Genomic DNA, 16230 nt, shown 5'->3' on the forward strand with positions numbered 1-16230 from the left:
GAATTATAGAGAACAGAAAAACAAACTAAATGACACAAAGACAATCCAGGAAGTAAGAAGATGCTTTATAAAACAACTAGTCCAGTCTCAACAAATCAGTGTCATTTTGAAAAAATGAAGAAGGGGGACTGTGATCATAACAACTTGATACAAGGCATGGTTCTAGACTAGTTATTGATATGAAAAAATGCTACAAATAATATGTTAGGACCAACTCAGGAAATGTGAATATGGTCTAGGTATTTATTAGATGATACAAAAATTTACTGAAATGGAAAGATGAAGCTGGAGGACTGGAAAAGCAGGCTCCAGAAGGGTGGGTGAAGCATATTCTCATTTGGATTTTCAAAATCTGTATACATGTTCACAGAGGATACATACTAAAGGATTAACAGCGTGATAGATGGTTTGAATGTAACTTGATTATCTATATTTTCTAACTTTCTATTACACGATTTCTTTAAAATAAATGGTTAATTGAAAACACATTTAACTTAAAAAAGTAATTTTCCAATGAACTTCTAATGAACACAATTTTAAACAAAACTTTGTTTTTCAAATGAAAAGTTCTATGATGCTGAAATACTGAAATACATTCCTGAAAAATAATCTACTATAACCACACTGTCGAGAAATTGACCTGGACGCAAAACCTAAAAATGGTATATGGGCTAAATAATCAATTTAATACCATTTATTAGTTCAGGAATCAGCAAAATTTTTCCACAGAAGGGTCAGATAGTAAATATTTTAGGCTTTGCAGACCATATGGTCTCTGCAAAAACTACTCAATTCTGCTGTTAGCCCAAAATTATGGCCACAGACAACATGTAACTGAACGAGCATGACTGTGTCCCAGTAAAACTTCATCTACAAACAGCCCATGGACCGTAACTTTACCTACCCTGGTTGAGGACATTAAAATTTCCACCTAATCAAAAAGGATGCAAGCACATTTAACTATTTTTTATTAAAGAACAGTATATTCTATAATTATGACATTATTCAAAGGTCAAGTAAAGTCCTGTACCACCACCCTATCAAAAACTCTCAATTTATCCCTTAGAGAGGATCTTTCCTTAATTAAATTTATATGCAGTTCCTGGAGCACAGTCCTTACTCAAGAGCCTACAGCTGGTAGCAGGAAGGAGGAGAACAAGGGATATGTAATCAGAAGACCTGAGTTCAAATTCTGAATTAGCAGTTGTGTAATTCTAAAACCTGTTTCTCATTCATAAAATGGAGACAATACCACCCTGACAGCATTACTTAGAAGCTCAAAAAGTATAGTTTCTGAAGTACTTCTTAATTGTAAAGTGTTATATAAAAGCCATAGTATTATCATTGCCAAATTTTGCTAAGAAAGCTATTTTACAATAGTGCTACTGAATTACAAAATAACCACCAAAGCTTTTTGCACATAGGCAATAACTCAGTATTTCAAACATACCAATAGAGATACTACTGTACTAGAATAGAAGGCCAAATCTTCTATAATTTCTGTACGCCGATTAGCTCCAATTCGTAAGGAACGACTATGTACTTCTTCAGGTAACACTGTAAGGATCTCCAGCAGAAAAGGCAGAGAAGTTACATCATTGCTATATCTAGGTAAGAAAAGAGGAGAGCTATAAGTTATTTAGAGCCCAAAAATACACAATCACATAAGATAAAAACAGCCATCAGAATAACCCATGACAACAAAGTAGAATTCTCACTATAGTTAAAGGGGAGAAAAACCCGACACACTCTTCTGGAAGGACATCTAGAAATCAAACTTTCAACTTGCATAATAATTTATGACCCAGCAATTCCACTTTCAGAAATTTATCTTTCAGAAAAATCTCACACACACATGGAGATGTATATGCACAAGTATTTTTTTTTAATAATAGCAAAAATACTGGGAAAATGTAAAGGTCCCTCATATTAGGATAAAAAAGGTTACAGATATCATACAATGGAGAATAAACAGACATTATAATGAGTATCTATGTCATAACATAAGATGTCCACAATTAAGTGAAAAAAGTATATGAAACATATTAATACATATAGCTGAAGAAAATACATGTTTATGCATATTAATACACATATACATCTCTTTATTTTAAAATGCTTAAAGGGAAGTCTAGAGGGCTATACAGTCAGTCACTAATAGTGGTTACTTATAAAATATATGAATAGGAAGAGACAAAAATATTTGCTTTTTACTTTGAAAGCTTCCATACTGCTAGAATTTTTTCAAGGAGCACGCATAATATTATCAATAAAAAGTTTCTTAAAACAAAAAATAAACTATCTACATAAAGGTTTTAATGACACACTATACTGCTGCTGCTGCTGCTAAGTCGCTTCAGTCATGTCCGACTCTGTGCGACTCCATAGACAGCAGCCCACTAGGCTCCTTCGTCCCTGGGATTCTCCAAGCAAGAACACTGGAGCGGGTTGCCATTTCCTTCTCCAATGCATGAAAGAGAAAAGTTAAAGTGAAGTCGTTCAGTCATGTCCAACTCTTAGCAACCCCATGGACTGCAGCCTACCAGGCTCCTCCGTCCATGGGATTTTCCAGGCAACAGTACTGGAGTGGGGTGCCATTGCCTTCTCCGAATGACACACTATAGTTGGTAGTAAAAAGGACATCCACTTTGTTTAAAAATAATTTCCTAACCAAATGCCAAAATGCAAGCAAATATCAAGATTATCTTGCCAAGATCATGAGGAAATGCTTTATTCAAAGCAGCAAGCTCCATATATCTAAAAATAATACTGTCCTTTTTATAGACATGAAATGAATCCCAATTAGTAAGAATAAACATTCTGACTGTATCTTTATAAAGACCATTGATATGACAGTTAGTGGGAGTGATCCACAAGATAACAAAGGTTTTTTGTTGTAGTTAATTCAAGAAGAGTGTGGGTGGGTGTGTGTGGGTGTGTGTGTGTGTGTGTAAACTATATGAGTCTTTAACATTCCACATGACATACTTCTGGAGTATTTAAATTTTAAATCATTTTCTTATACTGTAACAAAGGTTAATAATAAATAAATCTATGCCAAAAGTTTGGGCATGCTCAGTCCCTTCAGTCATGTCTGACTTTTTGCAACCCCAGGGACTATAGCCCACCAGTTCCTTTGTCCAGGGGATTATCCTGGCAAGAATACTGGAAAGTTGGGGGAAATAATCCAAATGTCCAGCTTTTGCTAACAAATTTCTCTATGTAGGTTAATGGTAATTCCAAACGCCAGCATATAGTCAAAACAAGCTACTTACTTTTCTACCAATGTCTGTACACATCCCTTCCAGGAAGGCATTTGTAGGGCAAGGTCTGCTATTGCTAAGGCCAGCTGAGTAAAAAGAGAGATTAAATAAATGAATAGACAGGTGAACAGAAATACAGTTACCAATAATATTAACTGGAAAGCAAAGAAACTAAATTTCTTCCAAACAATATGACAACTTAGACTGCGATACCACTCTTCTTCTCATACAGCTATGTATCATGTAAATTCTTCTGGGCTAACTACAAATTGCTGGGATTTAAAATTTAACCTTTAAAAATGAAAAACCAAATTAAAACATAACAAAAAGAAGTCAGAAAGAACAGACTGTAGATTTTCCTCAGACTATATCAATACTTACTTTTATTTGGCAATACCATAGAACTTCATGGACTTATAAAATATACTTTGTCAAAAACCCAAAGCTACTGACAGTCAGCCCTTTGACTCACTCAGTAATAGAGTGCCATATCCCTTCTCCTTTAATTTCTTATCTTGAAGTCTTATGCAAAAGCCTCCTTTCTCTTCAAGAGTATTTCTATGCCAGGCAGAGAACACATGTGAGTATGTATTCACTGAAGTGTCGTCCACTTTTCCTTTGTAATGTATTTCCCTATCTAAGGTGGAAAGGCCAGATGCTCTAGTTTACCATTTCATTCATGAGACTTTTTAATAGCTAATCAGTCCAGAAAGGATTTTTAAAAAGGCAACTACGTAGACCTCTGACCCAGGACAGTACTTTATCATCTACAAAGTAATAAGAGTGTGTGTGTGTATGCGCGCACACACACATAACGTGACTGTGAAAACCTAAACACCTCCCTCAATTTTGTTATTTAAGTTAGTCTGATATCAAATGAATTCTAAGATAAATACAAAGATTTAAATTTTTCACGTTAAATTTTTCACATTCTATTCACTTCTAAGAATACAGCAATGAGTCTTTAAAAAGTTAACATCACTTCTCATGGCCTAGCATTGCTAATCAAAATTAACCTGATAAATCCAAATAGCCTTACAAATTTTCCTAATGAGAAGCATAGGATTTACCTGCGTTACAATAACAGGTGACAAGTCTTTCAAGTTCTGGATATGAGTTAGTAATGAGTCCCGTAAAGAGGCATGAGAGTCTGTGGGGAGCTCATAAAATGAGGTCTGAATCTTCATTTTCATGGTCTGTGCAGCAAAATAGCATGATTCTACATCTTGCCGGATCTGTAACAACTGGTCTGAAATCTCCCATGCATGAACCTAAAAGGGACAAAAAAAAAAAAGTCATAAAAACTACTTTTCTAAACAACCTTAATGCCATGCAACCTCAATACACATACAAACTTATTTAGACTAAAGTATAATGAAAGAAAAAATCTGAAAGATAAATTACCAACCAATTCAGTCAAAACTTTAAACTACTGCATATTTTTATAGGCTGAGCTCAACAAAAGTACTACCTAAAATCTTCTGATTCTAGGAAGGCATGAAAGTTATCAATTGAATAAAGAGATCTAAGCCTTGCTGATTAGAATTATTAATTGTGTAGAGGGGGAGAGTATAAAGAAAAATGTCTCAAAGTTTCTAATAAAACTAAAATGTCTTTGTATAGCTCCCAATGCTAACCATAAGTTGGATATTTCTTCTCTTATCCATTTAAAGTAAGTAAGCTTTTGTTCACTCTGAGAATTGTATTTGGAAGCTATCTTAATATATCCATAAATAGGAGAATACATTGGTATTTCATATTTAAATAGGGAAATGGCAACCCACTCTTGCCTGGAAAATTCCATGGACAGAGGAGCCTTGTAGGCTACAGTCCATGGGGTTGCAAAGAGTCGGACACGACTGAGCAACTTCACTCACTCACATTTCAATATTTAGTTGCTGACTGAAACAGCAGAAAAACTATCTCACATACTTACTTTTCTTATGTTTTTATATCTGCCAAAGTGCTATATATGCTACTAAAATCATTTTCACAGGAGCATCTATGGAAATAATAAATAGAATGAAAGCACAGAATTTGGTCTCTGTAAATTTGGTCTCTTTTTTACAAGTTATAAAAACTTGTAAGACTTAAAAAAGTTTTATTTTGAAAGATACTCTGGGAACAAACTCATTCAGTATAAAGTAGGCAACTAATTAACAACTGATAAACTACACCAAACTGCCTCTTCATGCTGCTAAATCACTTCAGTCGTGTCCGACTCTGTGCGATCCCATAGACGGCAGCCTATCAGGTTCCACCGTCCCTGGGATTCTCCAGGCAAGAACACTGGAGCGGGTTGCCATTTCCTTCTCCAATGCGTGAAAGTGAAAATGAAGTCGCTCAGTCATGTCCGACTCTTAGCGACCTCATGGACTGCAGCCTACCAGGGTCCTCCGCCCATGGGATTTTCCAGGCAAGAGTAGGGGAGTGGGGTGCCATTGCCTTCTCCGGCCTCTTCATGGGAACAGGCTAAAATGGGCTGGTAATAACAGACTGAAAATTTTTTTCAATCTCAATTCAATAACAGAGCCAACTACAGAGAGAGATCACATAGATTTATCTACTTAATTTCTTATGAAGACAGCACTTCACAAGTAATACACAACAATTCTTCAAGATCTTTCCAAAGATAATTGGAAAGTCAAAGAAATGGCCTATATAAGTTCCCAAAGTAAACTGAAAAGAGACTCTAAAACTCACAATGTTTAATGACATAAAACTTAGCTTTAATCAAGTAATAAGTTGATGAAAACCAAGCATGAAACATTAACTTCCTTCTTGATAAAATGTATTTATTAATTTTTTGTACTTTTTATCACTACCATGTCATAAAATATCTTCTAAGCCACATAGTTTTTAGCCATTCATTATCTAACCAATAACCTAAGCATACCTATGCTTTAACATGCCATCAAAATATATCTTGCTCAAATTGATATTTAAAAAAATAGCCAATAGCAAGCCTTAGAATAACCATAAGTGCTTTAATGAAAACAAGAGCAATTAAAGACCAAAACCAAAACACTATAGACATTTACAACAAAACTAGGTATTATCTAGTTATCTCCAAGAACCCCAAAACATAAGTGGATGGGGACATGCCAGTGACATCTGTAAGACCTGTTTCAACCTTAGTAAAAACAGAAGTAGAGAGAAACAACAAGGTATCTAATGGATCTAAGAGGAGAGAACATCAAAAGTGTCAACAGGCAGTCACTAGAAAACAGAAAAACCATCTGAAGACTGCAGCTGAAAACAGAAAGGTTTTGCCCAATCCAAAAGCAAGTGAGTAAAACAGGCCTACATAAGAGGCTAGATGGAACCATCTAGCCTCTATCAATTCTTGAAACTGAAGTCAGGGCAAGGCCCCAAATGAGGAGAAACTGCTGTGAAAAGAATATCATACAGAACAAGTACAACAGAGACAAAAGGGAAAAAAGAAAGGAACAAAGCTAGGAAATCTTAGAAATCAAACCAACATATCTGTAAATACTATCTGAAAACAACAGAAAAGGAAGCTCTATGAAGTTGGAAATACTCCCTTAGCTATGCCTCCTTCTAAAAGGTAAAAAAAAAAAAAACAAAAAAAAACTAATTTCACAAAAAAGAAACCGCTGAGTTCAAATGCCATATATATAGCAATGGGGGGTGAGGGTGGGGCGGGGACGACAATGAGCAGAATAGCATCACTACAAGGAAAGTAGGCCAGAAAAATATTTTAAAAACTAAAGGACATAAGTGCTAACCGAAAAAGCTCTCAATGGCCTAAACTACAAAACCTGGGAGTAACAAATTATGATACTATTGGATAACTCAAAAATAAAACAAAATCCATGAGTACATACTGATGTGAGTAACAACTAAATAAATGAGGGAGGTTATTTGCAGGATATTATACATCTTTTTTTTTTTTAACAGAAGAATGCTAGTTAATAAAAGGAAAGGAGGGGAATAGAAAATCACCACTGTTAGAACACCTCAGAAATAACTGCTACAAGCAAGATTCATGGATAAGTGATACAATACAACAAACTATCTCCCCAAAATATTCATTGGTTACTGTGGTGGTTTTAAATTCTTTGAAGTGCAAGTCACCCAGTCATGTCTGACTCTTTGCAACCCCATGGACTATATGGTCCATGGAATTCTCCAGGCCAGAATACTGGGGTGGGTAGCCTTTCCCTTCTCCAGGGGATCTTCACCAACCCAGGGACTGAATCCAGGTCTGCACTGCACTCAGATTCTTTACCACCTGGGCCACAAGGGAAGCCCTTAAATTCTTTAACATTTACTATTAAGAAAACTCAGACTACTGCTCTGCTAGAGCGACAATGGAAAGAGGCCTAAGACTACATGGAAAGCAAATGAAGCCCAACTAAGTCAAGTCTTCCAGCCATTGCCACCAGAGTGTCAAGCATGTAACTGAAGTCATCTCAGAGTGCAGAAGAGTCCATCCACCAAATGAAGCCTCATGGAGAAGAATCATTCACAGAGCCCTGCTTGAATTTCCTCACGTTCATGACCTACAAAGGTATGAGATACAATGAAATGGTTTCTGGTTTAAGTCACAAAGTCTTGGGAGTTCAGGATAATTTGTTTCACAGTAGTAGATCATGAAGACAGACAATCAGATATTATGTGCTTCCTGTTGAAAGAGCAGATCACCACAAGGACAAAGGAACAAACCTGCACCTCATTAAGCCTCAGGATCCAGGTGGCAATCTGCAGGAAATACACAGGAAAGTAGAACTGCATCCTAACTACGCAATAAACAAAATCAAGACTGTAGGGAAACTCAAGAGGTCAAATGACCCAGAGTCCTGTACAGAACAGGGAGAGAAAGAAGATTAAGTCACTCAAAACATCTACCGTAATTCAACAAGTTATACATTTGCTTTGTGTGGTTTTCCTATATCTGTGTTTAAGAAACAGAACAAAACTCAGTACTGCTTATTAGATTAAACTAGTATGAAGTCTTTCTCTCTAGTGAAATCTGTCAACCCACCAGGTTAGAATCCTTGTGGACAAATGCATTGATGGTGCAGTGTCATGTTGTGCTTTAATCTGAATGGCAGAAACTAGCGAAAACATCAATCGTATCTTTCTTATTAATATTTATCTGTATTTCTCTATAAATCTTATCTGTATTTCTGACAAATACCCTTATATCCTTAAAAATAGAGATCTCAAAAATGAAGGGCAGAACCAAAAGACAAAACGAAACAGAACAGCTATGTCCCTCTGCAGAACTGTTAACTTGGGTGTACGGATGCAAAGACTTATTTTTCAAGCACCATTGATGATGTCTGAATATTATTTAACATGTCCTTTGGAACTGTCTTTAAGAATAAATATGAATTTGCAGCCCTAATATAAGGTATTCCCAAGGTATACATTTAAAAAATGAAGATGCAGATGTTATCATAAAATCCTTTTTGTAAAAATTTAAATTACTTTTTTTTTTTTTTTGGAAAGCATAGTGAAGCTTTTTAATATATAGGAGTTAGTTTCATGCACTACATGCTCCCTAAACAACCTAAAGCTGTAACGTTCATAGCACTAATCAAGTATCTCAACACTGGTTTTACCATACTAGCTGGTTTTATACCAATTTTCCAGCCAAAAACAAATAGAAAAAAATGAATTAAATATCAAAAGAACTAGTTTGAAGACATCAGAACTACCAAAACATCTAGAACATGAGCTACTGATTCCAGAGACAAGAAAGAGGAGAGTTCAGCCTAATATTTGGCTCTACCTCTCCTCTCAAGGCATTTATATACGTATTTGAAATGGAAGACAAGAAGCTTAAGAAGCTGAAGAGTTTTGGGGAATCTCACAAGAATGGGGAGATAAAAAGTGGAATTCAGAGCTCACCAAGGAAGAGGACTGGTAAATAGCCCAGATTTCCAGTTGGGGCCAGTACAGTAAACAGGAAATGTACCTCAAAAAGGCTAAAATTTCTCCAGGATAAACCAAATGTTAGGCCACAAAATTAGTCTTAATAAATGTAAAAAGGGAACTTCCTTGATGGTCCAGTGTTTAAGAATTCATCTGCCAATGCAGGGGATACAGGTTTGATCCCTAGTCTGGGGTTCCACATGCTGCCAGGCAACTAAACCTGTGCACCACAACTACTGAGTTTGCGCTCTAGAGCCAGCAAGCTGCAACTACTGAGCCCTCACGCCACAAAGAAGGATGTGTACGATGCAACAAAGAGCCCGCATGTGGCGACTAAGATGCCACACAACCAAATTAATAAATAAAGCAAGATGAAATGAAACTGGAAATTAACAAAAGGAAAACTGGAAAATTCACAAATATGAAAAAACTAAATATCAATTATTGAACTACCAATGGGTCAAAGAAGGGAAATTAAGAAGACATCTTGACAAATGAAAATGGAAATACAACATACCAAAACTTACATCCAAGATGGAGTAAAAACATGCTAAAAGGGAAATTCATAGCTATACATATATACTTAAATGAAAATAATATATCTCAAATCAACAACCTAATTTTATATCTTAAGGAACTAGAAAAAAAGGAAAAAGAAAAAACTAAGCCCAAAGCTAGAATAGGAAAGGAAATAATAAAGATTAGAACAAAGACAAATAGAACATAGAAAAACCATATTTGATTCTTGAAAAAGATTAACAAAACTGACAAACCTTTGAAAGTGTTAGTCACTCAGTCATGTCTAACTCTTTGCGACCCCATGGACTGTAGCCTGCCAGGCTCCAGGCAAGAATACTGGAGTGGGTAGCCATTCCCTTCTTCAGGGGATCATTCCGACCAAGGGATCGAACCCCGGTCTTCTGCATTACAGGTGAATTTTTTACTGTCTGAGCCACCTGGGAAGACCTTTAGCTAGATTTTAACTAAGAAAAAAGAAATGAAATGAAGGTAAAGACATTACTACTAATTTTACAGGAATAAAAAAGATTATAAGAAATACTATGAACTGTACACTAACAAGCTGGATAATCCAGATGAAATGGACAAACTCCTAGAAATATACAATGTACCAAGAATGAATCAAGAAGAAATAGAAAATCTGTATAGACTATATTACTATAATTAGTGAACAGACTGAATCAGTAATCTAAACTTTCCAACAAAGAAAAGCCCAGATGACTTTATTGGTGAATTCTATCAAATATTTAAAGAAGAATTAACACCAATCCTTCTCAAATTCACTCCAAAAACTGAAAAAGTGAGGAAACATTTCCCAATTCTATGAGGCCACCATTACCCCTATACCAAAGCCAGACAAAGATACTACAAGGAAAAAAAAAAAAAAACCCCTTACAAATCAACAATACCCCTTAGGAATACTGATGGAAAAAAGAAAAAACTTAAATAGTAGAAAACCGAAATCAACAGTATATTAAAGAAGGAAACTGTCACAACATAAAGACTACATATGAAAAACCCACAATGAACATCATTTCGGTGTTCAAAGACTGAAAACTTTTCAAAACTCTTAAAAAAACTTTAAAAAACTCAGGGACAAAAAGAAGATGCCCACTTCTATTCAGCACAGTACTGGAAGTTCTTAGTCGGAGCTATTAGGCAAGAAAAAGAAACAAAAGGCATTCCAGTTGGACAACAAGAGGTAAAATGATCATTGCTAACATATGACATGATCTTTTATGTAGATAATACTCAAGATTCCCCACAAACCTATTAAAAATAATAAAGAAATTCAGCAAAGTTGCAATATACAAAGTCAACACCCCCAAATCAGTTGTTTTAAATACTGACAATAAATAAGCTGTGCAGAGGAAATTAAGAAAACAACCACATATACAAGAGCTTCCAAAAAGAACAAAATATTCAGAAATAAAGCAAGTTGTTACACTGAAAACTACAAAATACTTGTGAAAGAAATTAAAGAAGACACTAATAAATGAAGACATTCTAAGTTTAAAAATCAGACTTCTACAGTTGTTGAAATTGGCCAACGTTCCCTACAGATTCAATGCAGCAGTAGCAGTGTTAGTCACTCAGTCGTGACTCTTTGCAACCCCACGAACTTTAGCCCGCCAGGCTCCTCTGTCCATGCAAGAATACTGGACTGGATTGCCATTCCCTTCTCCAGAGGATCTTCCTGACCCAGGGATCGAACCCAGGTTTCCTGCACTGTAGGCAAGATTCTTTACCATCTGAGCTACAGGGAAGATTCAGTGCAATCCCTATCAAAATCTAAGGGCTTTTTAGACTAAAGGAATCTTGTCCTATGATAAAACACGTCAGAAACAAAAGAAATTACTTCAGGAGAAAAACATCACTGATTATCTCAACTTTTCATGAACAATATATCCAGTATTTATCAAATAAAAGCAAAAGAGGGGGTTGGGGGTAGAAACAGACAATAGAAAATAACTTATCTAGATAATGCAATTATCAAATGAGAACTAAAATAACTGTGATGTCTCGATCAAAATGATAAAATTTAGTATCACCAGTAATGGGACAAACAGATTTTAAGTGAGTCAATGTGATTCACTTTCACTGCTGAAAACAACAATTTTTCATTCATACAGAATTCTTCCAAAAACGGCTTAAGCTAAACACTATCACGAGAAAACAATGAGACAAAATAGTGAGTGGGTCATATTAAGAACAAAGATAAAATGGGCCTGAATTTGTTTTTTAATATCACTATCATTAAAAAAAAAAACAAAACAGGAAATTAAAGTGATGTAACAACTAAAAACAATGCATTATCCTTGAGTGGATCCTGTATTAGGGAAAATAAAATGTTTAAAAAGCAAGGAATCTGTCAAACAACTGGGAAAAATGAATATGAACTATGTATTTGATAACATAATTGTAGATCAATGTTCAATTTCTTTAATGTGACAATGATTTTAGTTTAGTAGAATGTCTTTGTTCTTACAAACAATATGCAAAAGTATTTAGGGATACAGCATTATAAAATCTGCAATTTACTTCTGAAAGATTCCAAAAGGGAGAAAAAGAAACAGAGAAAAAGCAAATGCGAACAGGCAGTTTGAGGAGAGAGCTTATTATGAATCAGTGTTCACAATACAATTCTTTCAAGTTATGAATTTTCAAAATAAACGGGAAAAATTAAGTAGCTGGTTAACATATTCAAGAAATTAGATATTTGGAATTTCCATTAAGAAATGGAATCTATAAAAAAAAAGAATCAAAGGGAAATAGTAGAATTGAAAAATATGTTAACTGAAATTAGTACCCAAATGAAAGGGTTAAACAGCAAACTGGACAACAGAAAAAGATTACTATGCTAGTTCAGTTCAGTCGCTCAGTCGTGTCTCTTTGCAACCCCATGAATCTATGCTATGAAATATGAAATTCATGCTAGCATAGCATGAATACTATGCTAGAAAATAGGTCAATAGAAAAATAAGACCTGAAGTACAAATTCAAAAAAGGATAGAAAGTAGAAAAGGGGAAGAATGTAAGTGACATATGGGATATAAGTGAAAAAATCTAACATACAACTGAAACCTCTGGAGAAAAATGAAAAAAAAAAGGGGGGGGGGGTGCCGATATTTAAAGATAATGGCTGAGGAATTTCCAAACTGATAAAAGACGCCAAGCCACAGTTTTAAGAAGCTCTGTAAACCCTAAGGACAGAAAAACCAAACCTAAGCACATCAAATAACACTGCTAAAAAACTGCTAAAGACAAAAAGGAAAATCTTAGAGGCCAGAGAAAAAGATATGTATTACCTTTAAAGAAACAGTTAATTAGACCAAGAGCTGACTTGCCAACATAAAAAATGGGAATCAAGTATCAAGAAAATAATTGTCAGTTGGTTACTTATACCCAGCAAAAAAATCCCTCCAAAACGCAAAAAATTTAGACACTTTGAGACCAAAAGAAAAAAAAAAGGAAGAAGAATAGGAAAGAGTTCATTACTAATAGAACAAAGAAAAAAATACTAAAACTAAAGGGTGTTCTTCAAGCAGAAAGAAAATAATTCTAGATGGAAACATGGAAATTAAGAAGGAATGAAGAATAATAATGGAAAGGCTAAGTATGTGAGTAAATATCTGTGAACACTGATTATATAAAGCAACAATATCTCGTGGGGTTTAAAATAAATGAATCTATATGCCTGAGTGGAATTCCACATCCACCTAAGATGTAGAAAGTACAAAAGAACACTGCTTTCCAGGTAACAATAAATAAAATCAAATACCATAGTAACTTTTCTTAAATGATCAGGAAGCTCAGGTCCCAGGACAAGCAAGTAAACTAAAAATTAAAGTCACCTCTCCAAGGAGACAGAAGACAAGTGTTGGCTCAACTGTGGCAGGACAAAGAAGAGATGAGGACCACCAGACAACCAGGTAATCAAAGTTCAGTTAAAATTATTAACAACTGATAAAGACTGAGGGTGGGCTAGTATGAACTATAAAATCCCTGAGACTCAGGGGGAATTCACACCACCCACAGGCTCTTACTCCTTGGAAGGAAAGTTATGACCAACCTAGATAGCATATTCAAAAGCAGAGACATTACTTTGCCAACAAAGGTTCGTCTAGTCAAGGCTATGGTTTTTCCTATGGTCATGTATGGATGTGAGAGTTGGACTGTGAAGAAGGCTGAGCACTGAAGAATTGATGCTTTTGAACTGTGGTGTTGGAGAAGACTCTTGAGAGTCCCCTGGACTGCAAGGAGATCCAACCTTGCATTCTGAAGGAGATCAGCCCTGGGATTTCTTTGGAAGGAATGATGCTAAAGCTGAAACTCCAGTACTTTGGCCACCTCATGGGAAGAGCTGACTCACTGGAAAAGACTCTGATGCTGGGAGGGACTGGAGGCAAGAGGAGAAGGGGACGACAGAGGATGAGATGGCTGGATGGCATCACTGACTCGATGGATGTGAGTCTCAGTGAACTCCGGGAGTTGGAGATGGACAGGGAGGCCTGGCGTGCTGCGATTCATGGGGTCGCAAAGAGTCGGACACGACTGAGCGACTGATCTGATCTGACAGGCTCTTATCCAAGCAACTCCACCAAATATTCAGGAGAAAGAACCGGGATAGAGCAGGAAACCAGAGAAAACCTCTTTGGTGGCACAATCCTAGAGGACAGGAGTAGCCACAACTGCAGAAAGGATACAAAAAGCTCTGACTAGACCCTTCTCCTCTACTGAATAAAAGTCTTATTTGGTGTGGGAGGGGCAGCAAACCATGTCACACACCCTACCCCTCCCCCCACCCCACAAGGCACATGTTAAGTAAGACCCACTGCTATTATACTAAGGCTAACAGAAGAAACCCTCCACCCTACAGGGCAGGGCACAAGGTCTAAGCCCACCATACTGTAATAAGAATACCACCACAGAGGTCTCCTACTACTGAAGGAAGGGTAAAAAAATTTATCCTGCACAAGACCCACCAGATGCAAGACAGAGCATGAATGCCACAGGGGATGACAATCACTGAGAAAGCCCCACCAAGGAGAACACTGGACACTGGAGGTGCTGAAGACCATGTACCCCCAGATGAGGGCAACAGGGAATGATGACCCTGTCCCCAACTCTCCCAAACAAATGCTAAACACATCATATTCAAACTCATGAAAGCCAGAGATAAAGAAAAATACTGGAGGAGAAATCCTTTTTCCTTACTACTGAGGTACCCTTGACTGCAACAGTTCAATTGTAGTACTTTATATTGTAATTATTTGGGCCTTTGTTCATCTTTTCTAATAGATTATAAGCTCTTCAAAAGGAAAAAGTGAAAGTGAAAGTGAAGTTGCTCAGTCGTGTCCGACTCTTTGCAAAGAACAACCTTAATTATTTCTGCATTTTTCAAAACTTCCCTAGCCATAGAGCAATATAAATAAATCTATATTAAATCAGGGGCTTCCCACGTGGCTCAGGGGTAAAGAATCCCTGCCAATGCAGAAGATGCCAAGTTTCAACCCCTGGGTCAGGAAGATCCCCTAGAGTATTCTTACCTGAATACCCACTTCAGTATTCTTGCCTGAAAAATCCCATGGTCAGAAGAGCCTGGCGGGCTATAGTCCACAGGGTCGTAAATTACTGGACGCAAAGCACACACGCACATATTAAATTACTAAATATGAAGCAAAATGACAAGATGCTATCATCTCATAAACCTACAACACCTCTTTGACTTCCGTAACACAAAGCCTACTCTTTTGCTAGGTAGCTGGGATACTTACTGGATTGGGAGTAAATTGTTAAGAGCAGAATCCACAATGTTTAGAAAGTGAAAGAGCAAGAGAAAACAAGCAAACCAGTTCTTTACAGATAAAGAAAACAAGGGCCCTGAAAGGATGAGATGTTTTTCATTCAGAGTCCTCATTTGCCGAACTCTGCTTGCCTTTCTTGTATGGAGCCTTGGTTTTGTTTCCAATATATATTTTGCTTTAGCAATGAAATGAAGCTCAAAATGTTCCTAGCCAAAATCTGAAGATTTAAGAATCTCAGAAAAATCTCAGGGGAGGAAAACTTTACAAGTCTTCCCTAAATGGGAATCTTTTCTAGAATGACCTTACTTTGAAATATTACCAGTATTTCTGAAACAGAAAAAAAAAAGAAGAGAGAGAGAGAGAGAAGCAGGTAATCTGAGGCAACTAAACCAAATATAAAATCTGCATCTTCTAATGCTCATTATGTTATCATAGTTTTTTGTTTTTTAACTAAACTCAGATGGCAGCTATATGTATTTCCTAGGACAATTCCTAGAAAACTCCCATACTGCTCCATGTGTAAATGTGTCAAGTCATTTCAAGCATCCTTGTTTATCTTGATGCTGCCCCATCCACTGGTCAATGGTGCCTCTCTTTTCAAATATTTGTTCTTTGGAACAAGAATAAAAGACAAGAGTGACCTCTAAAGAAACCTGGGAAACTTGAATATCACAATCTTCTAAGTAAACTGTCAGTGAAAAATTACCCAGGATGATACTGCCAGTACTATATATTAA

The 16230-nt window shown here is 36.3% G+C and overlaps 1 protein-coding gene across 3 annotated transcripts in view; it reads right to left on the reverse strand.

Moving 5' to 3' along the window:
* Positions 1-16230, reverse strand: part of TNPO3 (transportin 3) — a 111366-nt gene that overhangs the window by 48785 nt on the left and 46351 nt on the right. For all 3 annotated transcript variants that reach the window (XM_070788138.1, XM_019959055.2, XM_019959056.2), the window contains 3 exons: positions 4334-4534; positions 3276-3349; positions 1451-1607 (listed from right to left, as the gene is read on the reverse strand). In XM_070788138.1, the coding sequence (XP_070644239.1) occupies positions 1451-1607; positions 3276-3349; positions 4334-4456 (354 nt within the window). In that variant the 5' untranslated portion in view covers positions 4457-4534. The remainder of the gene's footprint in view (positions 1-1450; positions 1608-3275; positions 3350-4333; positions 4535-16230) is intronic.

The sequence above is a fragment of the Bos indicus genome, chromosome 4, assembly GCF_029378745.1.
Source record: "Bos indicus isolate NIAB-ARS_2022 breed Sahiwal x Tharparkar chromosome 4, NIAB-ARS_B.indTharparkar_mat_pri_1.0, whole genome shotgun sequence".
Classification (NCBI taxonomy): Eukaryota; Metazoa; Chordata; class Mammalia; order Artiodactyla; family Bovidae; genus Bos; species Bos indicus.